Source organism: Bos indicus, chromosome 11, assembly GCF_029378745.1.
Source record: "Bos indicus isolate NIAB-ARS_2022 breed Sahiwal x Tharparkar chromosome 11, NIAB-ARS_B.indTharparkar_mat_pri_1.0, whole genome shotgun sequence".
Lineage (NCBI taxonomy): Eukaryota > Metazoa > Chordata > Mammalia > Artiodactyla > Bovidae > Bos > Bos indicus.
In genome coordinates this window covers 86,877,751-86,904,053 of record NC_091770.1, presented here as the reverse complement: position 1 = coordinate 86,904,053, position 26,303 = coordinate 86,877,751, and the positions used below count along the sequence as shown (strand labels likewise).

Below are 26,303 nucleotides of genomic sequence, written 5' to 3'. Positions count from 1 at the left end.
CTCCCTGTCCTTCAGGAGCCTGTCCTGAGTGTCCACAGGATCCTCAAGCCCGTGGACCTGAACCAGCTAGAAGCCACAGGAGACACTGCAGTTGGACAGGCGCCTCTCTCCTGGGGATGGGCCTTTGTGGCGTCCGCTGTCATGCTGGGGGCTTCCCAGGTGGTGCTAGCAGTAGAGAACCCACGTGCTAATGCAGGAGACATGAGAGAAGCGAGTTCGATCCCTGGGTCAGGAAGGTCCCCTGGAGGAGGGCATGGCCACCCACTCCAGTATTCTGGCCTGGAGAATCCCATGGACAGAGGAGCCTGGGGAGCTACAGTCCCTGGGGTCACAGAGTCAGACATGACTGAAGTGACTTAGTGCATGTGCTCCATTGTGCTGATCCTGGGGGGCTTTGACTAGAGCCCAGTTTGCCCTGGCAGTGTGAGCCAAGGGTCTGCGCTGTTGCAGGGCTGGGTTCTCCTGTCTTCTTCCCTCATTTTCTTCTTGAAGAACAGGAGTTGGAATTTCACTGGCCCTGCCCCCCGCTGCATGTATTGAGCCCCTAGGATCCCAGCCCCTCTGCCCACCCTCGTGTGCACTGAGCATGCAAGGTAGAGGGTCTGCTGAAAAGTGTGGACCCGCCTCCGAGCCTGGCTCCATCTGATACTGTGATTAAGCTCATCAAGCACTTTGCACATTTCTTTTATCATAAAAGGTGCAATAGAATTTCCATATATTTGTCTGATGCTTCATATTTGTCAGAGCCCTTTCTTGGCCTTCAGTTCCCTTTATCCTCACCACCATGCTGTGAAATCAACAGGCTGGGACTGTTCTTCCCATTTACAGCCAAGGAAACTGAGGCCCAGAGATGCTAAGAGACAGCCAAGACTAGAAGACTAGAGAGAGGGTCCTGGGAAGAGACTCAGGCTGGACATTTATGGCCCAGTGAGGGGGGGGGGGTCCCTCCTGTACACAATCCCCATCCTGCCTCAGCTCCCCGAGACTGACAGTGGTCCCATTTAACAGAGGAGCAAACAGAGGCTTTGTCTCGAGCCTTGAGACAGGGGACTGCCTGATTCCAGGACCCAGTCCAGCGCGTTCCCTGAGAGCTGCCAGTCATCAAGGCTGCGGTGTGTGGGCCCCCTGGCCAGGACGCTTGCTTCCTCTCCCACAGGGAGGACGTTGCCTTGCGGGAGGACTGCAGCTCACGTCCGGCTCGGAGAACTGGAGTAGAATTGCAGACTCACTCTGCCGCCTGCCTGCAGGTCTTTCCCACACGGGCTTGGTTTACATGAGTCACTGCACAGCCGGCCAGGCCCAGGCAGCTGGAGGAATTTACTCCACAATGTGCGAGCGCTGGTGGCCCAAACCTCCGTGTGTAATAAGCCAACTAGGATGAGGGCGCCCCCCGTCTACCATGAACTCTGTCCCCCAGGGCTGACCGAAGAGGGAGCAGATCTATCAAGGGGCTGGTATGGGGGCTTCTGAAGTCTCAGATCAGCTCCTGCCTCCAGCCAGCAGCGTCCAGTCTGCTGTGGGCTCTTAGGTTTCCTTCAAAAGAGCGTTAGTTTGCAGCCGGCTCTGGGTCCCCGAGAAGGAGATGCCCTGTGATTCACAACGTTGTTTGATTCAAACTTAAGAGCTTTTGTTGTTGGATTGAACAGGGGCAGAGCCCTGCGTCCCAGGCTAGATTCATTCTGAGCGTTTTCAGGGGGCATGGGCATTTGCTGGGGAGGGTGGGGGGGCATTACCAGCACCCCCTTCCAGCCCCCCTTCTGTTGCTCCCTATGACCGCCTCCTCTGCCGTCTGCACGGCGTTCCTGGCACTCTGTAGTCAGGCTCACCACTCCCGTCTGGGTATCAGTGGCATGGGGTGGGTTCTCTCCCGGTCCCCTCGCCCTGGCAAACCCCATTCCCTTTGTCCGCCCACCCGGAGCACTCCGGGTCCCTTGTAAGCAAGCCTCACTCGATACCTTACTCTTGTCATGGGTGTGCTCGAGGGCACAGGGGGCACCTGGAGAGGGGCCCTGTGTCTCATTCATCCTGGCGTTTCCATGCCTGACACAGAAGGGGCCTCAGGAACGTGTGTGGGCCAAAGGGAACAGATTTCCTCCTCACACCAGGCTGGCGTTCAGGGATGTGCCCCCGCTAAGCCTCACAGTTGCCTTCAAACGAGGCTTCAGCTGGGGCAGAGGAAGCCCCGGGCTCTGGGGACTCTGCACTTTAACCCCCAGCAGGCTCGCTCAGGCTTGCCCCTCACCAGGCTGCTGGCTGTGCCCTGGCCCGGCCTCCAGCTCCCTCTGCAGACACGTGGGCCTCACCTCTGGCCGGATGCGTAGCAGGGACAACGGCCTTAAGGAAAATCACGGTGTCTTGGTTTTGGTCCTACCTCAAGCCCTTTTCCTGTGCGTCAGCGATTCCGTGGAGGGAGGCTCACCCTCCGGGCCATTTCCTCTTCCTCTCCCTGTCGTGTTCTTCCCGCAGAGGCTCATTTATGTCTGATCCACCAACCTGCCTTCCTTCCCTGGGGAAGCAGCTCAAAGCACTCATCCCCTGAAGATTCAAGTAGCCGTGACCTTGGCTCTGGGGCGAGGCACACCAGGCATAGGACCACATAGCTGGGGTGTGTTCACGGGGGAGGGAGGAGATGGCCCCAGCCCGGTGAGTGGACTGCGGGTTTGACACCTCCAGGCCCCCTCTTCTGCTGCAGCTGGTCCTGTGCTGGTAGATGGAACTTTCCAGACACCACGTCTGAATTCCAGAATGTCCCTTCTTGGAGCTTGAAGTCATCCATATTCCTGATGTTTTTGTGTCTGACTCTTTGTGACACTATGGTCTGTAGCTCACCAGGCTCCTCTGTCCATGGGATTCTCCAGGCAAAAATACTGCAGTGGGTTGCCATGCCCTCCTCCAGAGGATCTTCCCAATGCAGGGATTGAACCCGAGGCTCTTACGTCTCCTGCATTGGCAGGCGGGTTCTTTACCACTAGCACCCCCTGGGAAGCCCAGGTACAGAGTCAGAAACTGTTAGAGCAACAGGGTCCTAGAGGAAACCCGTTCACTTATTCATCTGTTCATTCATTTGGGCACCGTGCTAAGCCCTTGGTCACACAAGCATTATTTCAGATATTTTGACTGAGCCCTGGTTGTGTGCCCTGTTCTGGGAACTGTGGAGATGTAGCAGTGAACAAAAGCAGGGAGTCAACCATGTATCAATACAGTACCAAGTAGTGGGAATGGCCACGGAAAGGGGCCAGGGTGAGGGCAGATGCTACTCAAGATGGTCTCCCTGGAGGAGGTTCCCCCAAGAAGACTTGAGCAAAGACGTGAACACTGAGAAAGTGTGCCTTGCAGATACTGACGGGAAGGAGGGGCAGCCCAGGTGGTGGTGGTGGTGGTTCAGAAATGCTCAGACATGTCTGACTCTTTGTGACCCCGTGGACTTGGCTCCCTGTCCTTGGGGAACTGCAGAATCAAAGACCTTGGGGCTAGAACATGCTAGCATGCTCTCCTACTGGCATAAGTGAGGTATATACTCTTTGCTCAAGGAACTCACAGTCTAATGAGGGAAAAACATAAGTAAATGATGTACTAAAAGTTGAGGTCACAAGAGAAATAGGTTTAAAAATGCTACTAGAATACAAAAGGAAGAACAACTGTAGCAGGGTTGGAAAATGCTTCCATGAGTAGGTGGCATTTGAGTTGGGCTTTGGTGGATGAATAGGAGTTTGCTGGCAGCTGAGGTGAGCAGCCACATGGATGAACGGTGACTTCAGAGGCACAAGGTGTTCAGGGAAAGCTACACGGCTCCTCTTCCTGTTGAGTGAGTGGTTCTTCAAGGGGAAGAACATCCTCTTGGGGAGTCTCCTTTCCTTTTCTCCACCTCTTCTTTCCCCCAGCCTCACGGAGGGCATGTCAACTTCAGGAAAGTGGAAGGGGAGAGTGGCTCAGATAGGGAGATTTCTCTGCCTTGCTTGGCCAGCCTGCCTCTTTCCTTCCTTCTTTCCCTTCTCTTTTTTCCCTCCTCCTTCCCTCCTTTCTTTTATATATTAAAAAAAATACTTATTATTCATTTATTTGGCTGCGCTGGCTCCTAGTTGCAGCATACAGGATCTTCCAACTTTGTTGCAGCATGTAGGATTTAGTTCCCTGACCAGAGGTCAAACCTGGGCCCTCTGCATTGGGAGCATGGAGTTTTAGCCATGGGACCACCAGGGAAGTCCCTCTTTTATATATTTTTTAAAGCTTTGGGAGCTCTTGGGATTTTAAGCTGCTGGGGCAGGTCCAGGAGTCAGGAGGACACTCAGTTGGATTTCTCAACCAAGTCACTGCTTGGAGTCCAACCAGCTGGTGAAGCTCTGATGCAATAGGCTTTCAGGAAGCCTCTGGAAATGGGCTCCCCAAGGCCTGTGGTCTGAATTTAGATTTAGGTGCACCCGGGAACCGCCGGCTCCAGAGGTGTTACTGACCCCCTCGTCCCCCAGCTCTCACCTGGGCTTCGTGTTCTCCCTCAGAAGAGGAGGAGGAATGCCCTGTCTCTTCAGCCCCTCCTCCCATCCTTACCCGTAGCGGGGACTAGACCTAGGTCTTCATTGCAGCTGGTCTCCGGCAAAATTCTTGAAGCTGCTGAAAATAGAAACTCGTGGGTCTCACCTGTAATTATGACATGCAAAACACCACTGTGTTACACTCATGGGCACCAAGGAGTGAAATAAACACAGGCCACCTCTCCCAGCTGGTCGCAGTTAGCAGTGGGCCTGCAGTCGAGGTGCTAATGAACTTGGTGGCCCCCTAAACCAGGCCCCTAGGATGTACCCAGTGCTGAGCAGTCACTAGAAATAAAACACAGCCACCTACACATATAATTTTACCTTTTCTGGTATCCGCCTTTAAAAAGTTAAACAAATGAGATTAATGTTACCAGCATAATTAACTTAACCCACTGTATCTCAAGTGGTATCATTTATCATTTCACTTGCAATTAGGAGAGAAAAATTATTAATGAAATACTTTCTCCCATATTAAGTTGTCAAAATCCAGTGTAAATTTTACTCCTAGAGAACATATATGAATTCAGACCGCACACATTTTAAGTGCTCAATAACCCCATGTGACTAAGGGTTCCTGTATTGGACAAATCACAGCTTCAGTTCAGTTCAGTTCAGTCGCTCAGTCGTGTCCGACTCTTTGCGACCCATGAATCTCAGCATGCCAGGCCTCCCTGTCCATCACCAACTCCCGGAGTTCACTCAGACTCAGGTCCATCGAGTCGGTGATGCCATCCAGCCATCTCATCCTCTGTCGTCCCCTTCTCCTCCTGCCCCCAATCCCTCCCAGCATCAGAGTCTTTTCCAATGAGTCAACTCTTCGCATGAGGTGGCCAAAGTACTGGAGTTTCAGCTTTAGCATCATTCCTTCCAAAGAACACCCAGGGCTGATCTCCTTCAGAATGGACTGGTTGGATCTCCTTGCAGTCCAAGGGACTCTCAAGAGTCTGCTCCAACACCACAGTTCAAAAGCATCAATTCTTCGGCGCTCAGCTTTCTTCACCGTCCAACTCTCACATCCATACATGACCACAGGAAAAACCATAGTCTTGACTAGACGGACCTTTGTTGGCAAAGTAATGTCTCTGCTTTTGAATATGCTATCTAGGTTGGTCATAACTTTCCTTCCAAGGAGTAAGCATCTTTTAATTTCATGGCTGCAGTCACCATCTGCAGTGATTTTGGAGCCCAAGAAAATAAAGTCTGACACTGTTTCCACTGTTTCCCCATCTATTTCCCATGAATCACAGCTTACAGGTGGAAAAACTGAAGCGCCGGCCAGGTGAAGGGGGCGTGGCAGGGGCGGGGTCAGGAAGCTGGGAGGCGGGGTCTCTTGGGGAGCCTGCCCGACTGCACCCTCTAGCGTCCACCCAACCTCGCTGCAGCCAGCGCTGCCGGCGCACCGGGTCCTGGCAGCTGACACAGGCCTTGGAACAGGACCGGCCCCTCAGAGCAGCCGCACTAGAAGCTAAGGCAGCAGGAGGCTTGCTTCCCCACCTGCTTACTTGGAGGAAAGAAGGACGCAAATGCCGTCAGCCTCTTTTCTCCCTAGGACAGGGGCTCAGCCCAGGAGGAGTGTTTGTCCACGAGTCACCAGAAAGACCCAGGGCTGGTGCTGCAAGAGAAATGACACAGACTGCCTGTTTTCTTCTGCCCGCTTCCAGCCCACTGTGTCCTTTTCTGCCCCAGACAGAACAAGCCAGTCTCATCTGGGCCCTCCCGTCCCTTGAAGTGCAAATTCACGGCCTCGCCCCTCCAGCCTCCTCCCCAGCTTTGGCCTTTTATCAGGAGTTGGTTCTTCCCACCTCTCCCATCATATTCCCTCCAAGTGTTTCTGAGTCTGCTTGGCCTAGCAAGCTTTGGAGATCTGGGTTGATGAAAGCGTTTTGGAGCAATGGCATGAAATGTCTACCCACGCTGGCAGCCGGCATTGAGCTGTGATTAATGGGACATTCGAGCCCTCAGTTCCAGGAGACTCTCTGGTCGGCAGATACAGTTACGCCATTAAAAAAAAAAGGCTTTAATTTGCAGGCAGTACTGACTTTGGGTTAAATATTTTCATAGGGCTCCCCAGCTACGTGTTTACTTTTTTTTTTCTGTTCCAATTTAGCACATTAAGAACAATAACAGAGTAACTGAGAACCAGAGAGATGGCTTTTAGGGCTACACTAACTCCCTCCCTCATTTTTCCATTACTGTGAATAAAATGTCATCTTTGAGGCTCTCAGAATGCTGTTGCTTGTCTAATGCAAGCCCTGCTTGGTCATGACGCTCTTGAAGCCCAGTAAGAGCTTGAATCAATTGCCCTCCCCCGGCACGTCTGTTCTGAACCCCATCTTTCACTGGAGATGAAAGTTAAGATTTTCTAGTAAATGAAGCCTGGGGTGTTTGCCTGACAATAGGGCCAGGGGGCCATTTCTGCTGGGAAGTGGGAGTGTTGGCTTTGTCATTGCAGAAAGCCTTGCTTTTTGTCAGCCATCTTTTCCAGCCAGGCGATTGTCAATAAGTTGGTTCATTGGCTTAATTTGTAATGGAGGGGTCACTGGGGTGCAGCGTTCCACTGTCTCTGTTCCCTTGAGGCTGCCTGCTTCAGGCCGAGAGCCTCCAGGAGAGAGAACTGGAATAAGGTTCTTCTTAGATATTTCATCTGAGCCTTTGGGCAGCACGCACAGGCCCATGCAAGGGGGGCTGAGAGTGCTGTGTGTGTGTTAGTCACTTAGTTGTCTCTGACTCTTTGGGACCGCATAGATTGTAGCCCACCAGGCTCCTCTGTCCATGGAATTCTCCAGGCCAAGAGTATGGGAGTGGGTAGCCATTCCCTTCTCCAGGGGATCTTCCTGACCCAGGGACTGAACCTGGGTCTCCTGCATTGCAGGAAGATTCTTTATCATTTGAGCCACCATTAAAGCCCGACTGGGAGGGCTGGTGGAGCTTTATTTGACATTCGTGGGCCCCTTCATGGCTTCACAGTGAGAGTCCCAGGGGGAAGGTTGTCTTGCAATACTGGTGAGAAGGTTAATGTTGTGGGGGGAGGTTGTGCAGAGGAAGTGGTCACCAGCTAGGAGCACCTTGGTGGCCTCCATCTCTGCCCATGGACTCTGGTGCTGAAAGTGGCCTGGGGAGTTCCCAGCCCCACCTGCCCCCAGACAAGCTTCTGCTCCCCAGAAGCCTCAGTTCTTTGTCTCTAAGATGCAGATGATGGAGATGGCCTTGCCTCCTCCCAGCCCAGTTGAGCATGACCCCTACCCACAGTGCCTGGAATCTGCCACGTGCCCTAGAGCTGACCTTTGGGGTCAAGCCTCCGGTGGCTTCTTAAGTCTCCTTGTCATTCAGAGTGGCTTCCACCTGCCATCTTCCTAGCAGACTGTCTCGGCCCTGTGTGGGAATAAAGGATTCCTCTTCAGAGGCTGGACTTCCTCTTGCTCCCCCCTCACCCCAGCACCTCTTTGTGTCACTTATTATGCCCCATCTGTATGCCACAAGGAGCCATGAGAACAGGCCCTGCGTCCCCAGCCAGTTGGAGGACCAAGGGGACTGGAATATTCTGGGCACACCCCGTGTACCCGGCCTGACCCCAGACCCTGAGGACACGCAGAGGGCGAGGGTGGCCTGCACTCCTGGGCGCCGGCTAGTGGACACGTGGGCACGAGCATTTGCACAGTTACGTTTGCTCCCTGTTTGTTGGGTGCAGGGTGTGATGAGGCTCGCAGGGCTCGTAGACAACGAGTTTCCAGATTCTTCCAGGGAATGCTGCAGTGCCTTCTCCGACTCCATTGCCTTTCTTGGGAGGAGGGGAGCGTTCACCCATATGGTGAGAGGCTTCCCCATCTCAGAGAGGGACACAGGGTTCTTCGACCAGAGACCTCCAGACGCAGGGATCCTAGACGATCAGACCCCAAAGGGGCCCAGAGTGGTCCCTCCACCGCCCGACCCTCCCTGAAATACACCCTGCCCTTTTGAAACTTGTGGTAAAACACAGGCACAACATAGACGTGACCATCTTAGCCATCTCTAAGTGTGCGGTTCAGTTGTGTTCAGTGCGTTCACACTGTTATGCGGCCAGTCATCTCCACTCTTTTCATCTAAGTTCAGCTTGTGCTCTTAGGGGATTTCTACAACCATAAATCCCCCCAACCCTGGATTTTTACCTGGCACCCCAGGGGGACTTTGACATCCTTGTAATTGCCTTGAACTTGCTATGGCGGTTCACTTCAGTCCAGTCGCTCAGTTGTGTCCAACTCTTTGCAACCCCATGGGCTGCAGCACGCCAAGCCTCCCTGTCCATCACCAACTCCTGGAGTTTACTCATGTCCATTGAGTCGGTGATGCCATCCAACCATCTCATCCTCTGTCGTCCCCTTCTCCTCCCACCTTCAATCTTTCCCAGCATCAGGGTCTTGTCAAAGGAGTCAGCTCTTTGCATCAGGTGGCCAAAGTATTGGAGTTTCAGCTTCAGCACCAGTCCTTCCAATGAATATTCAGGACTGATTTCCTTTAGAATGTACTGGTTGGATCTCCTTGCAGTTCAAGGGACTCTCAAGAGTCTTCTCCAACACCACAGTTCAAAAGCATCCATTCTTCAGCACTCAGCTTTCTGTATAGTCCAACTCTCACATCCATACATGACTACTGGAAAAACCATAGCCTTGACTAGATGGACCTTTGTTGACAAAGCTTTTTAATATGCTATCTAGGTTGGTCATAATTTTGTTCCAAGGAGCAAACATCTTTTAATTTGATGGCTGCAATCACCATCTGCAGTGGTTTTGGAGCCCAGAAAAATAAAGTCAGCCATTGTTTCCACTATTTTCCCATCTATTTGCCATGAAGTGATGGGACCAGATGCCATGATCTTAGTTTTCTGAATTTTGAGCTATAAGCCAACTTCTTCACTCTCCTCTTTCACTTTCATCAAGAGGCTCTTTAGTTCCTCTTCACTTTCTGCCAAAAGGGTGGTGTCATCTGCATATCTGAGGTTATTGATATTTCTCCCGGCAATCTTGATTCCAGCTTGTGCTTCCTCCAGCCCAGTATTTCTCATGAGGTACTCTGCATATAAGTTAAATAAGCGGGATGACAATATACAGCCTTTACATACCCCTTTCCCAACTTGGATCCAGTCTGTTGTTCCATGTCCACTTCTAACTGTTGCTTCCTGACCTGCATACATATTTCTCAAGAGGCAGGTAAGGTGGTCTGGTATTCCCATCTCTTGAAGAATTTTCCACAGTTTGTTGTGATCCACACAGTCGAAAGCTTTGGCATAGTCAATAAAGCAGAAATAGATGTTTTTCTGGAACTCTCTTGCCTTTTCGATGATCCAGCGGATGTTGGCAATTTGATCTCTGGTTCCTCTGCCTTTTCTAAATCCAGCTTGAACATCTGGAAGTTCATGGTTCATGTATTGCTGAAGCCTGGCGGGGAATTTTGAGCATTACTTTGCTAGCGTGTGAGTTGAGTGCAATTATGTGGTAGTTTGAGCATTCTTTGGCATTGCTTTTCTTTAGGATTGAAATGAAAACTGACCTTTTCCAGTCCTGTGGCCACTGCTGAGATTTCCAAATTTGCTGGCATATTGAGTGCAGCACTTTCACAGCATCATCTTTTAGGATTTGAAATAGCTCAACTGGAATTCCATCACCTCCACTAGCTTTGTTTGTAGTGATGCTTTCTAAGGCCCACTTGACTTCACATTCCATGATGTCTGGCTCTAGGTGAGTGATCATACCATCGTGATTATCTGGGTTGTGAAGATCTTTTTTGTATAGTTCTTCTGTGTATTTTTGCCACCTCTTCTTAATATCTTCTGCTTCTGTTAGGTCCCTACCATTCATTTCTGTCCTTTATTGTGCCCATCTTTGCATGAAATGTTCCCTTGGTATCTCTGATTTTCTTGAAGAGATCTCTAGTCTTTCCCATCCTATTGTTTTCCACTAATTCTTTACACTGATCACTGAGGAAGGCTTTCTTATCTCTCCTTGCTATTCTTTGGAACTCTGCATTCAAATGGGTATATCTTTCCTTTTCTCCTTTGCCTTCTGCTTCTCTTCTTTTCACAGCTATTTGTAAGGCCTCCTTAGACAACCATTTTGCCTTTTTGCATTTCTTTTTCTTGGGGATGGTCTTGATCCCTGTCTCCTGTACAGTGTCACGAACTTCAGTCTATAGTTCTTCAGGCACTGTATCTATCAGATCTAGTCCCTTACATCTATTTCTCACTTCCACTGTATAATCATAAGGGATTTGATTTAGGTCATACCTGAGTGGTCTAGTGGTTTTCCCTACTTTCTTCAATTTAAGTCTGAATTTGGCAGTAAGGAGTTCATGGTCTGAGCCACAGTCAGCTCCCAGTCTTGTTTTTACTGACTGTATAGAGCTTCTCCATCTTTGGCTGCAAAGAATGTAATCAGTCTGATTTCGGTGTTGACCATCTGGTGATGTCCATGTGTAGAGTCTTCTCTTGTGTTGCTGGAAGAGGGTGTTTGCTATGACCAGTGTGTTCTCTTGGCAAAACTCTATTAGCCTTTGCCCTGCTTCATTCTGTACTCCAAGGCCTAATTTGCCTGTTATTCCAGGTATTTCTTGACTTCCTACTTTTGCATTCCAGTTCCCTATAATGAAAAGGACATATTTTGGGGGTGTTAGTTCTAGAAGGTCTTGTAGGTCTTCATAGAACCATTCAACTTCAGCTTCTTTGGCATTAGTGGTTGGGGCATAGACTTGAATTATTGTAATATTGAATGGTTTGCCTTGGAAATGAACAGATATCATTCTGTCATTTTTGAGATTGCATCCAAGTACTACATTTTGGACTCTTGTTGACTATGATGGCTACTCCATTTCTTCTAAGGGATTCCTGCCCACAGTAGTAGCTATAATAGTCATCTGAGTTAAGTTCACCCATTCCAGTCTATTTTAGTTCACTGACTCCTAAAATGTTGATGTTCACTCTTGCCATCTCCTGTTTGACCACTTCCAACTTGCCTTGATTCATGGACCTAACATTCCAGGTTCCTGTGCAATACTGCTCTTTACAGCATCGGACTTTACTTCCATTACCAGTCACATCGATGACTGGGTGTTGTTTTTGCTTTGGCTCCATCTCTTCATTCTTTCTGGAGTTATTTCTACACTGATCTCCAGTAGCGTATTGGTCACCTACTGATCTGAGGAGTTCATCATTCAGTGTCCTACGGCATAAGTACATGCTACTGACTTTTAAAGGGTAACTCTCTAAGTCAGCCCTTTAATTCAGCTGACTGAGTGTGGTCAAGAAATCAAAGCAGAGGTGGGGGGGCCCTACTTCGGAGCTGTGAGGTCTCCCTAAAGGAGACTGGAAACTCAGTGATGGATTCCTGCCATACCGTCCTAAAAAATGTGGTCTCCCATCAGCCCTGACTTTGACAGCCGCAGATGTTAGTCACTCAACCTTCAAGACAATGGTAGGAAAACATGTTTTTCCACCCACGGTTTCTTGATAGTTTCCCCCCCCAAGGAAAATTTATCTTTTTTTGTTTCCTAAACACATCCCTCAAATTCTCCCCACCTTGCTTTTCTTCTCTCTACAGCTGGGAGTGCCAGGCCTGCCCTGACCACCTCCCAGGGTTCAAGGTCAATTGTTGAGCTCTGTGGTCAAGCTCAAGATGGACTCCTGGTCACATCCTGGTCACATCCCAGCTCCAACAGCTGTGGGACCCAGGGAAAGTTACTTACCACCCCCAAGCCTCGGTTTCACCATTTATAAAATGATCTGCACAGCCCCTGGCCCAGCTTGAGTGCTTGATGAACTGCAGCTGCAGTTAGAATGACCGTGGTGGGGTTTTTGATGCTGCAGTGGACCGATGCTGCCTTCCATGCGCTCCGGCCTTGGGGAACTCTGTTCAAAGGCAGGATCCATGCCTGATACACCCATCGCAGAGTCCTGCCATCCGGTGAGCCCCAGAACCCTCAGGAAGGGCTCCCCCCAGAGGGGCCAGGATGCATCAAGGCTCTGCTGGAATGCCAGCTTTGCCAGAAACTGCTTCCCTGGTGGCTCAGATAGTAAAGAATCTGCCTGCAGTGCAGGAAGCCTGGGTTCGATCCCTAGGTGAGGAAGATCCCCTGGAGAAGGAAATGGCAACCCGCCCCAGTACTCTTTCCTGGAGAAGCCCATGGAAAGAGGAGCCTGGCGGGCTATAGTCCACAGGGGTCAAAAAGAGTCAGACACGACTGAGTGACTAACACACTTACCTGCCTCCAGAGTTAGCAGGTGTGTGTACATCTGTGTACACAACCAGGACCACCACCACCACGGTGGGAAGACCCACTCCCCCCACACTGATGCACACTCTGAGCCAGGCCCGGGGAGGGAAGAGGACTCTGAAGCCTCACATATCTGCCTGCAGGGACACGTGAGAAGGGCTGGGAAAGCTGAAGCCTCCCCAGGCAGACCTTGGAGCCCCTGGCTGTCACCTCCTAGCAGTTGTATTGACCGTCCTTGTCCCATCCCCGATATGGTCCCTTCCTCTCCATAAACATCTTCCTCCCCATAAACATCTTCCTCTCCATAAACATCTTCCTCTCCATAAACATCTTCCTCTCCATAAACATTTGTCACATCAGGCGGAGGAGGAATTAGGAGTTTGGCATCTTGTGGATCTTAAAGAATACAAATCGCCAGCACGTTCTGAGGCCATCTGATACCATGGTTCTGAGCGGCGGTTTGGTTTTCACTGAGGCAAATGGATTCTAAAGGGACTGATCCTGGGAATTCGCTGGCAGTCCAGTGTTCAGGGCTCGGTGCTGTCACTGCCAGGGCCCAGGGTTCGATCCAGGCTCAGGGAACTAAGGTCCTGCAGGCTGTGCCATGCAGCCACAAAAAAAAAGATGTGAAAGGACCGACCCTGAGCTCTCGGAGCCCAGAGCTTCCCAGAGGTGGCTCGTTTCCATGATGAGAAGGAATGCTTTAGGGAAAGGATGTGCGTTGACTATCAAGGCGGCCAGGAAGGCCATGTTCATGACCACGTTGTCCTCCCGCCCTCCCCAGGCCCTTCCTCCCCTAGCTGCCCCCAGGAAGTTGTGAGATGGGGCCAGATGATCAGGTCCGAGGGCCAGCTTTGCCTCCGGAGCCTCCCGGTCAGCTTCCTCCCTGGTGAAGCGGGACGAATACAGGCGAGGTGTCTGATTAAAAACAAAAGTGTCCCACGTCCAAGGACCTTCTTGTGGTTGTCCTTGATGCTGGCAGGTCAGGAGTTAAGCCTTTTGGAACCACAAGGCCCCTAACACAGGGTTCTGCCCCACAGACATTGATGCCACGTGTTATCAGCTCAGTTCCCTGGGCAGCTGTCTTAACACAGTACACTGGACAGCTTCAAAAACAGAAATGTATTCTCTCACAGTTCTGGGAGGCCGAACATCTGAGGTCAAGGTGTCAGCAGGCCTGGCTCCTTCCGAGGCCTTTCTTGGCCCATCGACAGCCGTCTCCCTGTGTCCTCACGTGGCCTTTCCTCTGGGTCTGCATCCCAAGCTCCTCTATTCAAGGGCACCAGTCAGATTGGTTTTTAAATACTTTTGGCCTCACCGCACCATATGAGAAGTTAGTTCCCCAACCAGGGATCAAACTCTTGCCCCCCACCCCCTTGCATGGGAAGTGCAGAGTCCTCACCATTGCCAGGGAATTCCCATGGCCTCTTTTATCTTAATGATCACTCTGAGGGTTGTGTCTCCAAATACAGCCACATCCTGAGGTCCAGGAGTTAGGAGGTCAGTGTGTGAATTTGTGGGCAGCAGTTCAGTCCGTGACAGCAGCTGGCCCTCTCTGCCGGCCTTTCTGGACACGTGGACGCACGCCACCAACAGAACAGCCTCGGGTCTCAGCGGAAGGAGTGAAGAGCGACGGTGGGTGGGTGCGGTGAGACCCTCCACATTGCAGCCCCCTCTGCACATGGGTGGCTGCCTTGGAAGCCAAAGGTGGGAGGCAGAAGGAGAGACATCTGAGACAAACCACTCCTCTCCCTCCCTGCAGCCGCTGGCTGGAAGACTCAGAACTGAGAGGAGCGTGGCAAATACAAAGCCTTGAGAGCAGCTGAACTGAGCAAAGGATCACAGATCAGCCTTTTAGTGCAGGAAATACGGAGGTGGACATGTGCAATCTGCAGGGCATCTTAGGTCGAGCCTGGGAGCCCTGGGGTGGGAGTAGGGTTGTGGGGGGTGGAAGGTGCTGGGGGCCATCGGAAACTGACAACCAATTTCCATAGCGACTTGCTGGTTTCCACTTGCGAGGATCAACCAACAGGTAAAGCAGAACGGAAAGTGGAGAGGGTAAACCCTGACCCTGTGAAAGTCATGGTTCCCACGCAGGACAGAAGCGGATGTGGAAGGGGGAGGGGAGGAGAGGGAGATTAAAAGGGGGATTAATAACTTAATCTCCCAGAGAATCAAGAGATCCCTGTCATGTTGCTGGACCGAGACATAGAGGATTCTTATGTGTGTGTGTGTGTGTTTTTTTTTAATAAAACTACAGAGTTCCACATTTGAAGTTACAAAAAGATTTACAGTAAAAACTCGCCATGTGACCCTTGTCTATCAGCCATCTCTCTTTCTGTGGTCAGTGTTATCATTTCCCAAGAAGTCATTCCGAGTATGAACAACACACGTAGATTTTCTCTTTCTTTCACAAACAGTGGCAAACTCTGTGTGCTGTCCTGCGCCTTTTCTTTTCACTTAAAAATACATCTTGAAGATTATTTTGCATCGATCGCAATGACAGATGTCTGGGTTGTTCATTATTACAGACAATAGTGCAGGCAGTGGTCTGTGTGCTGTGCGGCATCGCTTCAGGCGTGTCTGACTCTTTGAGACCCCATGGACTGTAGCCCACCAGGCTCTTCTGTCCATGGGACTCTCCAGGCAAGAATACTGGAGGGGGTTGCCATGCCCTCCTCCAGATCTTCCTGACCCAGGGATCAAGCCAGGGTCTCCTGTGTCTTCTGAGTTGCAAGTGGATTCTTTACCTTTGAGCCACTGAGGAAGCCTGGAAGTGGCTGTGCTGTACACAAGCTATTGGCATGGGTGGGAGCATCTCTAGATGTGTTTCTAGAAGTGGGGTTGCTGTGTCCATGGCAACATGTTTGTAATTTTGAAAGATATTCCCACCCCCACCCCCACCTGGGGGTTAGAAAAGGAACTTTTCTATAATTTAAATTTCTGTAAATTTAAATGTATGTAAACTTAAAGTCATAAAGTAAAAATAGTGACGTGTATAAAACTAGTAAAACCTGGGAGGAGATTGAAGAAAAAGGAATTGCTAGGGGAAATATGTGAACTGCATTGAATATCTTTCCAAATGGGGATTCAGTACATAATGTTTAGGATTCATAAAGGTTAAGAAGCAGTTCGAGAGACTTCCCTGGCAGTCCAGTGGTTAAGACTCTGTGCTCCCAGTTCAGGGGGCTCAGGTTCAATCCCCTAGTTGGGTACTAAATCCCCCACACTGCACAGTGTGGCCAAAAAAATTTTTTTTAAGATGATAAGATGCTAAAAAAAGAAAAAAAGCAGTTCAAGGTGGTTACCTCTGGGACGAGGGTGGAAAACCCTTTGTGTGTTTTTTATAATTTTATTTATGTTTGGCTATTTGGGTCTTCATTGCTGCTCCAGCTTCCCTTTAGTTGCAGAGAGCAGGACCTACTCTCTAGGTGTGGTGCTCGGGCTTCTCCTGTTGTGGGCTCTAGAGCACACAGGCTGCAGTAGCTGGGGTAGGTGGGCTCAGTAGTCACAGCTCCTGGCTTTAGAGCACAGGCTCAGTAGTTGTGGCACACAGGCTTAGTTGCTCTGTGGCATGAGGGATCTCCCCTGACCAGGGATCGAACTTGTGTCTCCTGCATTGGCAGGGGGATTCTTTATTGCTGAGATACCAGGGAAGCCAGAAAACCCTTTGTTTTCATTTTCTGTTCTGTATGCTTCGAAAGGGCTTCCTTGGTGGCTCAGTGGTAAGGAGTCCACCTGCAATGCAGGAGACACAGGAGATGTGGATTCGATCCTGGAGTTGGAAAGCTCCCCTGGAGGAGGACATGGCAACCCACTCCCGTATACTTGCCTGGAGAATCCCATGGAGAGAGGAGCCTGGCAGGCTACAGTCCATGGGGTCACAAAGAGTCAGACATGACTGAAGCGATGTAGCATGCATGCAGGGTCAGTCTTCTGTGCAGGCGTTAGGGGAAAACTCCATGGAGAGCATGCGTTTGCATGCCTGCAGTTGCCTGGGACTTTACTATGCACACTGGATACATCCTCTTGGTGCTAATTCCAGATCCACACAGTGCTCCCAACCATAGGTTTCTCAGAGGCCAAAACAAGAAGGGATTCCTTAAAAGTTTCTGGATGCCTGTTCTAAGGATAAAATCAGAACGCGGTGCCTGAAAGAGGAAAGAAATGCTCAGAACAGGGGGTGTGTGCTGCAGTCAGGGTGACAGTTTGGCTGGGAGCTGATGAAGGTGATGAGAAGGGTTTCATCCTCCAGGATTGTACAAACCGTGCTGGGCACTCATTCCCAGGGGTGAGGGCCTCATTCCCATTGATTTTATGTGACTGTTTTCTCCACATTTCCAATTCTGGAGGTCAGGATAGATCTTGCAGTGCGAGGCAGCCGGTCCTGATTCCACTGGAGCACCCGACCTTCCTCTTGGTACACAGACTAAGGGTCCCCCTCCCTGCAGGGGTCCTACACATACTGGGGACCGCTCATCACCGTGAAGGCCGGAGTCAGGCCTCTCGGGCCACTGGTAGGGGACACTCAGGGGACAGTCCTCTGACCCGATGGGCGGCCGTGGGAGGTGGGGATCCCTCCCCTGCACCCTGCCCACCCCATCTCCAGCCCGGCTTCTGTCTTGCAGGTGTCCCCACCGGCCGCCATGGGCAAGCAAAACAGCAAGCTGCGACCCGAAGTGCTGCAGGACCTGCGGGAGAACACGGAGTTCACAGACCATGAGCTGCAGGAGTGGTACAAGGGCTTCCTCAAGGACTGCCCCACCGGCCACCTGACCGTGGACGAGTTCAAGAAGATCTATGCCAACTTCTTCCCCTACGGCGACGCTTCCAAGTTCGCCGAGCACGTCTTCCGCACCTTTGACACCAATGGCGACGGCACCATCGACTTCAGGGAGTTCATCATCGCGCTGAGCGTGACCTCGCGGGGCAAGCTGGAGCAGAAGCTCAAGTGGGCCTTCAGCATGTATGACCTCGACGGCAACGGCTACATCAGCCGCAGCGAGATGCTGGAGATCGTGCAGGTGCGCCTAGGGGGCGGGGCCGGCCCCGGGGGCGGGGCCTTGGCAGACCCCGTCCACTCGGGGACCATGCGCTACTCCTCGGCCCGCCTCTGGACCTTCGGGGCCACGTGGCTGCCTGCCCCTCTTTCCTGCCCTTCAGAAAATGACTGGCTGTCGCCTGGCCAGCGGGCAGATGGTGATGAGAAGAGCCACTGTTGGGCTTCCCAGGTGGTGGCAGCAGCAGTTTAGTCGCTAAGTCCTGTCTGACTCTTGCGACCCCATGGACTGTGTAGCGTGCAGGCTCCTCTGTCCATAGGATTCTCGAGGCAAGAATATTGGAGTGGGTTGTCATTTCTTTCTCCAGGGGGATCTTCCCAGCCCGGGAATTGAACCCGGGTCTCCTGTATCACAGGCAGATTCTTTACCGACTGAGCTATGGTGGAGCAGTGGTAAAGAACCCACCTGCCAATGCAGGAGAAGGACCTTGTTTACCGATCATTGGTGGTACAAAAGCCCTGGCCTACATGCAGTTGATGAGCTGTGGTATCCCCAGTTCTGAGGCGAGGGGGTGTCATTCTGAGCATTCACAAACTCTGAGACTAGGTATGGTTGCGGGGTGGGGCAGTGCAGGAGTGTGATTTCCTGAGAGTTACCAGTTGTTGTTCAGTCGCTTAGTCATGTCCAACTCTTTGCAAACCCGTGGATGACAGCATGCCAGGCTTCCCTGTCCTTCACTATCTCTCAAGAGTTTGCTCTAACTCATGTCCATTGAGTCAGTGATGCCATCCAACTGTCTCGTCCTCTGTCATCCCCTTCATTTCCTGCCCTGCCTTCAATCTTTCCCAGCATCAGGGTCTTTTCCAATGAGTCGGCTCTTCACATCAGGTGGCCAAAGTAACAGAGCTGGGAATTATAATGGAGAGGACCCTTGACACTTGCGAAAGGCACCGCCAAGACCTTTTCATATTCCCCTATTTAAAAATGCAACAGACAGCTTGTCATGTCCTCAGGAACACACAGTTGTAAAGCCAGACTGAAATATTAGTGGTGATAGAATAAGCTCTGGCCCAGGAAGCACCACTTCAGAAAGCTCTTCTCTCCTGTCAACGACTCTGGCGGGGGAAGCTGTTTTCTGGCAAGAAACCAAGTTTTGTTCACTTCCCCGGGTTCCCGGGTGTGTGGTAGAGAGCCACAGAGCCTCCACTCCCTGGGTTCCCACCCCCTGCACCCCAACTCCTGGAGCCTGGGAACTCAGTTCTAGAATTCCTCAGAGGAGGTGTTCTCTAGTCCACACGGTAGAAACTTCTGGACTAAACCACACACAGAGGCTATCAAACTCAGGAACTCCTTGATCAGCAGCAAGTAGCCTGACCCATTTCCCAAACAGGTAGTTTGCACACCATGAGAATAAACCAGCTCAGGTTCAAGGGAAACCATCCTTCAGCCATTGATCCCGGCTCTTAGCAACAAGCAGTAGTGGAAAGAAGAGGTCTGCTTCCGGGGAATCACCTGTCCCGACCTACCTGCTGGCCCTTACCCTCCTCTGTCACTGGCCAAGCAAATTGGCCAGGCCAAAGCTTACAGACATGGCAGAGCCGTGAGAGCCGTAAGGGGTACCTTCCTGTCCAAATGGGATCTGGCTGCTAGGCCCCCAGACCGAGTTCCCAAACCCTAAGCACCTTCCCCCCATGTCGGCAGATGCTAAGCAGGACACCTGGCTGCTACACCTTCATCAAAACAGACTGGGCTCCAAGTGCATCACAGCCCAGCAGAGATGGGGAGGGTCTTGGCTCTGCCTCCTCTGCACTCGGACGAGTGCCTGGCGCTGTCCCAGGAGGGGGGCCTGTCCCAGGAGGCCCTGAAAAAAAACACACTTGCTGTGTGCTGAGGCCTTGCCACCCCTGCCTGCAGTTGGAGAGGGACCAAGGAGTACAGAGTATAATAGATATGAGAAGCCTCACTTGGGGTCATTGTTTTTGGTTTGGTTTTGTAAACCTGCTTTTTAAGACATTACAGTTTCCAGGTTTCTGCTGTTCTTGGTCTGTTGTTTGAGGAATGAGAGTATCAGTCAAGCCATTTCCGCATAGAATCCCCCAGTGGCACAGCCCCCTCTCTATCGCATGTTACTCTGATGAGCTGCTGGTCACCGGCTTCATCACGGCGCCCTGGACACACACACACACACACACTGATGCACATACACACATGCACACACCACTGGGCCTGGACTCTTGGACAGAGATGGCCTGCATGGTGCCGAGCCCTCGGATGGCAGCATCCTGAAGAGAAGGTTCTCGGTCCTGCTGGAGAGACCCATGGGCCCCGGGCCTGTCCTTTCTGGGGCTGGTGGTATGGTTTCCCCTGTGAGTTTCAGGGGATGTCTTTTTTGCTTCTCACCGAGGTACAGCAATAACGTCAAATATTTGTGGCTAAGCGTGCCGCGTGATGCACTGTGCACACATATGTCCGTGTCACGGCCATTGAGTTAGGGAGCGTCCCCAGCACCGCCCCCCCAGAAGGCCTGAGAGCTGTCCCACCTCCCGCCCCCAGACAGCCCCAGTCTTGCCACTGTCACAGTGGGTCATTTCACCTGTTCTTGAACCTCACATAAATGAGGCTGGCTTCCTTTTGCTCATGTGCTGTCTGCAATATGCATGCATGCTATTGGGAAAAGCCCCAGAACATTCCAGCTGGGGAGGGTCCTGGAGCTGGTGGGCAGCCCAGCCTCTCCTCCTGCTGTGGGCGAGGGTAGGGGGTACAGATCAGGCCTCTGCCCCATCCCCCCAGGAGCACCTGGAACCTCTAAGCACACGCATCTGTGTGCCCCTTTGCAGGCGATATATAAAATGGTGTCCTCCGTGATGAAGATGCCAGAGGACGAGTCCACGCCGGAGAAACGCACAGACAAGATTTTTAGGCAGATGGATACCAACAATGACGGTAGGACCCCTGCATGTCTGTGCCACACTGCTGGGAGCAGAGAGGCGTTTGGGGCCTTTCCCCGCAGCTTCTGGGACCTTGCCCAGCCCAGTGCTGGCCAGTGCAACTATGCTGAGAGCTGGGCTTTGGAGTCCAGTATCCTGCCCCCTGAGCGGTAGTCTCCTCACTTCTAGAATGGGGAGACTGCGTGCGTGTGGGCATGTCCCAGGGGAGAAGAGGCAGGTGTGCCCATGGCACATTGGACCCCCGAGGGGCTGGGATCAGGAGTCCTGTGTGGTGGATGGATGGATGGCCCCCATCATCCCTCCTCCAGGCCCCAGTGGCCCCGGCGACTCTGTCGGGAGGTGCTGGCCTGTAGCAGCTGTGCCAGGCTTGCTGGGACCACACCACAGTAGAAGTGGTAGGTTCCGGGGGGGCGGCCATGGGGGCCTGGCAGGGAGGATGTGCCCCATGTTTCCTTCTCTGCCTTGGCTGTGAGCTTCTTTGGGGTCCACGCTGGGGAGGGTAACCATGAAACAGGATGGATCCGCATGAAGTGCAGCCCCAGAGCCATGTCGGATTTGCTTTTGAAGGATAAAGAAATGCAGCATTTAGAAAAGAAAAAGAGAAAATATCCTCTGCACTGTGCTTGGGGGTTGAAAATAAGCTAATGCATGGGAAAGCCCCCCACCCCCCCGGCCAAACCTTAAAGTGCAGTTTGCAGATGAAGGCCAAGGACTGAGCCAGCAGGGGAGGGGCGCGGCGGGGCTGCAGGCGCATCTACCCATGGAGACAGTTTTCAAAACACGATCAACATAAGACAAGATGGCCTTGCGCCTGGCGTGGCCTTTGGGCAGATTCAAAACATGTCTTCCACCCTCCAGGGTAGCAAGGCACAGGCTTTGGGTTCAATAGATCTGTTCCACCAGTCTTGGCTTTTCCGAACCTCTGTTTCCTCTTCTGTGAAATGGGGATAATAATTCAATCGCTTGTGGTTGTGAGGATCCAGAGGATCTGCTCTGACCTCTCAGCTCTGTGCATCTTCCTAGGCTATCCGTGAACGGGCCCGCACTTCTCCTGTGAGCCCGGGGATCGGCCCTGAAGCTTGGGGAGGGGGCTGGAGAGGCAATGTTGGGGGAGAGAAGAGTGAAGCAGGGGTGTGCAGAGTTCGGCCCTCGTCCTTCTCTGGGTTTGCCCAACACCCTTCCCACCTTCCCGGCCCCGGCTCGGAAAGCACAGGTAGTCACTGAGGCCACGGGTCCTGAGTCTGGCGGAGCACCAGGAGCATCCCGATGAGCACACCAGACTGTGCTCAGGGAGCCCCAGCCCCTTGCCAGCCCCGCTTTCTGCCCAGAGGTGAGGCCGGTGCTTTCATTAGCTCCTTGCTCTGAGTAAGTAAGTGTTAATTACTCAGTCGTGCCTGACTCTTTGCGACCCCCATGGACTGCAGCCCACCAGGCTCCTGTGTCCATGAGATTTTCCAGGCAAAGATACTGGAGTGGGTTACCATTTCCTTCTCCAGGGGATCTTCCTGACCCAGGGATCAAACCCAGGTCTCCAGTACTGCAGGCAGATTCTTTACCAACTGAGCTACATGGGAAGCCCCTTGCCCTGAGTGGTCAGGGTACAGTCTCCGTTAACCGTATGAACAGTCACAAAGCCCAGTAGCCCTCTGCATCATCCCAGGAGCCTCCTTTTCTGCTGGGGGGATGACTGCTCCCCTTCCCAATCTATCCCTTAGCCTGGGGTGGTTTAGTCTCCTGCTGGGGATGCTCTGGGGGTGTTCACGCCTTTGAGACAGGCGTAGCTGTGACCCCCCACACACAGGTGAAGACCCTGGGATGTGGAGAGATGGGTCGCTTGCCCGTGGAGGCAGAGCTAAGTGCCCACCAGTGTGCTGGGCATGGCCCCAGACTCCTGTGTTGGGGTCACTGGCTCTATTTCGTTTTACAGCTACAGAGGCAAGACAGAGGTTCCCCAAGGCACAGGTTGCCAGAATGCAGGGTCTGCTTCAAACCTAGGTCCCTCCCATATCTGTATCCTGGGTGAAGTACCACCAGTGATCAATGAAAGCCAAACGGGTTTTCCCAGAAATGCCTTCAAAGTGCATGGAGCCTGGACAGCATCCCGCTTCTGGAGGGCTCGAGACTCGGACCCCAGGAGGCTTCCCCGACCCAGGAGCTGTCCGTGTGTTCTCCCGAGGGTGGCACACAGCGAGCACTGGCTAACTCCTGTTTTTCCCGTCCTCCTTCCTGCAGGCAAACTGTCCCTAGAAGAATTCATCAAAGGTGCCAAGAGCGACCCGTCCATCGTCCGGTTGTTACAGTGTGACCCCAGCAGTGCGAGTCAGTTCTAAAGGGTTGGCGTCTGGACAGTGCAGAGAAACACAGGCTTGTCTTGCCATTTAAGCTTTGCTTGCAAAAGTGGATGCCTCCTCAATCATCCCTGCTCTCCCGGGGCAGCCAGGCGACATGTCGCCGCACCTGCCTGCCCGGCGGCTGCGCCCCACTCCTCACCTGGCCTCCTCCCACCCGCTCCCCGCCCCGGTCCCTCCAGGGCGACTTCCCGGGGATGTGTTTACGTGCAGGGCTCATGGTGTCCTTGCTGCCCGGGCACCTTCCTGCCCACAGGGAGCCCCGAGGACACGCCGAAGATACCAGTGGGACTTTCTGAGATCGCGCCAAGGCCAGCCGATTGATCTGTGATGGCAGGTGACCCTGTGGGAAAGATGGGGACAAGAACAGAGGGAGAGGAGACGGGCAAGCCCTCCCTGTGCATGGCTCCACCCAGCTCGTTCGTTTCCTCCGACCAAAACCGCTTGCACGTATATATACCGTGGTCTCCTTTCTTTTAATATATAAATTATATGTACGGTGAAGTGAAATGTAACGTGTAGGTTCCGTATTTAATGCCTCGATTGCCTTTGAAGCGTGGTTCCCTCGTGGCCTGTGATTCCCCACCCCCCGGCTCCCCCAAGTCTGGTTATTCTGTGGTATTTATGCCCTCAATCTGCCCTTCTCCAAAGGACATGCATGCATGCCCAGGGCCGTGGAGACCCTCCCATCCGTGTTGTGAACGCAGGTGTCTCTGTGAGGCTTGTCCTCCCTGTTGATTGGTCTGGCATTTCCTGTATTAAAATGATCAAATAAACGGGAGTTGTCTGAGTCTTATGTTGGCCCGCGACAGCCCCTGTTCAGCTGCCATGGCATGAGCGCTCTCTGGACAGGTGGGTCCAGCTGCTCATTGTCAACTGGGCCGCTCCTGTGTCCCTGCAGCCGTCACGGTGTCTATTAATCCTGTACAACCTCTCCTTCCATCTCTGCCTAATGTCAAGACATACATGGAAATAAAACATGACTATTCTCGGGGGTTTGATGACCAGGCTTCTGCCTCCTTCCCTCCCTCCCCCCAGCTTCTCTGCCCCCGCCCCCAGCCCAGCCCCGTGGTTTAATCAGCAAGGTCGTGAGACTGCACATCCCCAGCGATGACAGGGCGGAGACCCCGGGCACCCGCACCGGCCGGGAGAGCGGGCAGGCCTGGTTTCTCAGGCTGTGGCCATCGAGATGCTTCTGGTCTCAGAAGCAGCAGAAGGGGCCTTAACTGTGGGCAGGTGGGCACCACGTGCCCGCAAGCCCCATTCCTTGTCAGCCTGGCTGACACCACATCTTGGGGGCATCACTGAGGATGTCCTGGTTCCTTCCAGTGCCCCACCACCCTGCCCCTGGCCTCCGAGGCAGCTTCTATCCACACCCTTGAATCCTTGGAGTCCCTGCAGGGTAAGTGCGACTGACACAGGAGCCTTCCAAGACAGGACAAGAAGTGGCTCTGGCTTATTTCTTCCTTAAAAGGGAAGAGAACTTTCCAAAATTCTCCCGCCCGCCTCACCCCGGCCAGCCTCACTTCTCGGTGCCTTGGCCTGGAGTGTGAGGTGCCTAGAGGCACCCAGGGTGACAAGGACCCCTCCCCCAGGGGGCGTGGCACCAGGAAGGGTGGACAGGACTGAGGTTCTGGTTCCAGTGTCCATCATACCCGCCCACCGGCCAGGTGACCGCTCTTGAGTCTCACCTGGAGAGAGGCAGGTGATCAAGGTAAGTGGGCAGAGCATGTAGGCTGCCCCACAGCAGAGACGCTAGCTGTTTTGATGTTTTTAGTCATCTTAGTATCTTTTAGGACTCCATGCCTGCGATAGAAAGTGTGAGCCCCATCTGCTAGTGCCTTTGCGGTCAATGGCATCACCAAGTCCAAACCTTCACGGGCAGTGTCCACAGGGATGAGATGAGAGCAGGAGGCCAGGTGACCTGGGGCGCTTGCCACCACGAGGCCGCATCTGAAGGTGCCGTGAGGAGGGGTGCGGAGGAGGCTGCAGTGCTACTAATGGGATATTGCCCAGTAACGAGGCATAGATGGGAGTGCCTGCAGGTGCAGGGTTTGCCACAGAAACAGATGACAGAGTGTCTCTCTCTCCCTCGGTGGTGGTGTTTAGTTGCTAAGTCACTTTTGCAACCCCACAGACTGATCCTAAAGGAAATCAACCCTGAATATTCATTGGAAGTGCTGATGCTGAAGCTGAAGCCCCGACACTTTGGCCACCTGATGCAAAGACCAGACTCATTGGAAAAGACCCTGATGCTGGGAAAGATTAAGGGCAGGAGGAGAAGGGGGCAACAGAGGATGAGATGGTTGGAAGATATCACCGAATCAGTGGACTTGAGTTTGTGCAAACTCCAGGAGATAGTGAAGAACAGGGAAGCCTGGCGTGCTGCAGTTCATGGGGTTGCAAAGAGCTGGTCACGACTGAGAGACTCAGTAACAGCAGCAGCAATGGACTGTAGCCTGCCAGGCTCCTTCTGTCCATGGGATTTCCCAGGCAAGAATATTGGAGTGGGTTTTCATTTCCTTCTCCAGGGGATCTTCCTAACCCGGGATTTGAACCCCATGTCTCCTACATGTGGGTTCTTTACCACTGAGCCACCAGGGAAGCGCCTCCCTCTGAATACATATTCACATATATGGGGGGCGGGGTTGGGGTGGGGGGGCGGGGTTGGGGTGGGGGCGCAGGAAAGAGAGAGGCTTTATAAGAAACTGGCTGATAGGATTATGGGGGCTGAATGGTCCCAAGATCTGCCAGCTGGAGACCAGGAGAGCCTACGGCATTCGTTCCATCTGTGTCTGAAGGCAGGAGCCCGCGGTCCCAGCCCAAGACCACCAGGCAGAGAACAGAGCTTCAGTTCAGCCTTTTGTTCTAGTCCGCCCTTTGGATGAGGTCGTCACCCTGGTGGGAAGCCCTACAGTACTGTCTGCTAATGCAGTGTTAACCTCATCCAGAAACACCCTCACAGACACACTCAGAATAGCCTCGAACCACCCGTCAGGACACCCATGACCCAGTCACACGGACATAAAGTAACCATCCCTGTGCTTCCACACAAATGGGAAGGACGTGGATCTGGGGTCCTGGTGAGCCCTGCCCCAACAGAAGCTCACAGAAGTCATGGTGATTCCTTAGGGAGTCGTAGGCGATGAGGACCTGCCCCAGAGAAGGGAAGGGACCACCCACAGGCCCGTCACTGACTCGGGGACTCCCTTAGAAGCTGGCCATACCCCTCGGGTC

The 26,303-nt window shown here is 52.7% G+C and overlaps 1 protein-coding gene across 1 annotated transcript in view; it reads left to right on the top strand.

Moving 5' to 3' along the window:
* The window catches only part of HPCAL1 (hippocalcin like 1), a 117,521-nt gene extending 93,679 nt beyond the window's left edge, over positions 1–23,842 (top strand). The window contains exons 3-5 of the mRNA XM_019970710.2: positions 17,399–17,794; positions 20,608–20,713; positions 22,951–23,842. Of these exons, the coding sequence (XP_019826269.1) occupies positions 17,417–17,794; positions 20,608–20,713; positions 22,951–23,048 (582 nt within the window). The 5' untranslated portion in view covers positions 17,399–17,416 and the 3' untranslated portion in view covers positions 23,049–23,842. The remainder of the gene's footprint in view (positions 1–17,398; positions 17,795–20,607; positions 20,714–22,950) is intronic.
* The last annotated feature ends 2,461 nt before the right edge of the window (positions 23,843–26,303 follow it).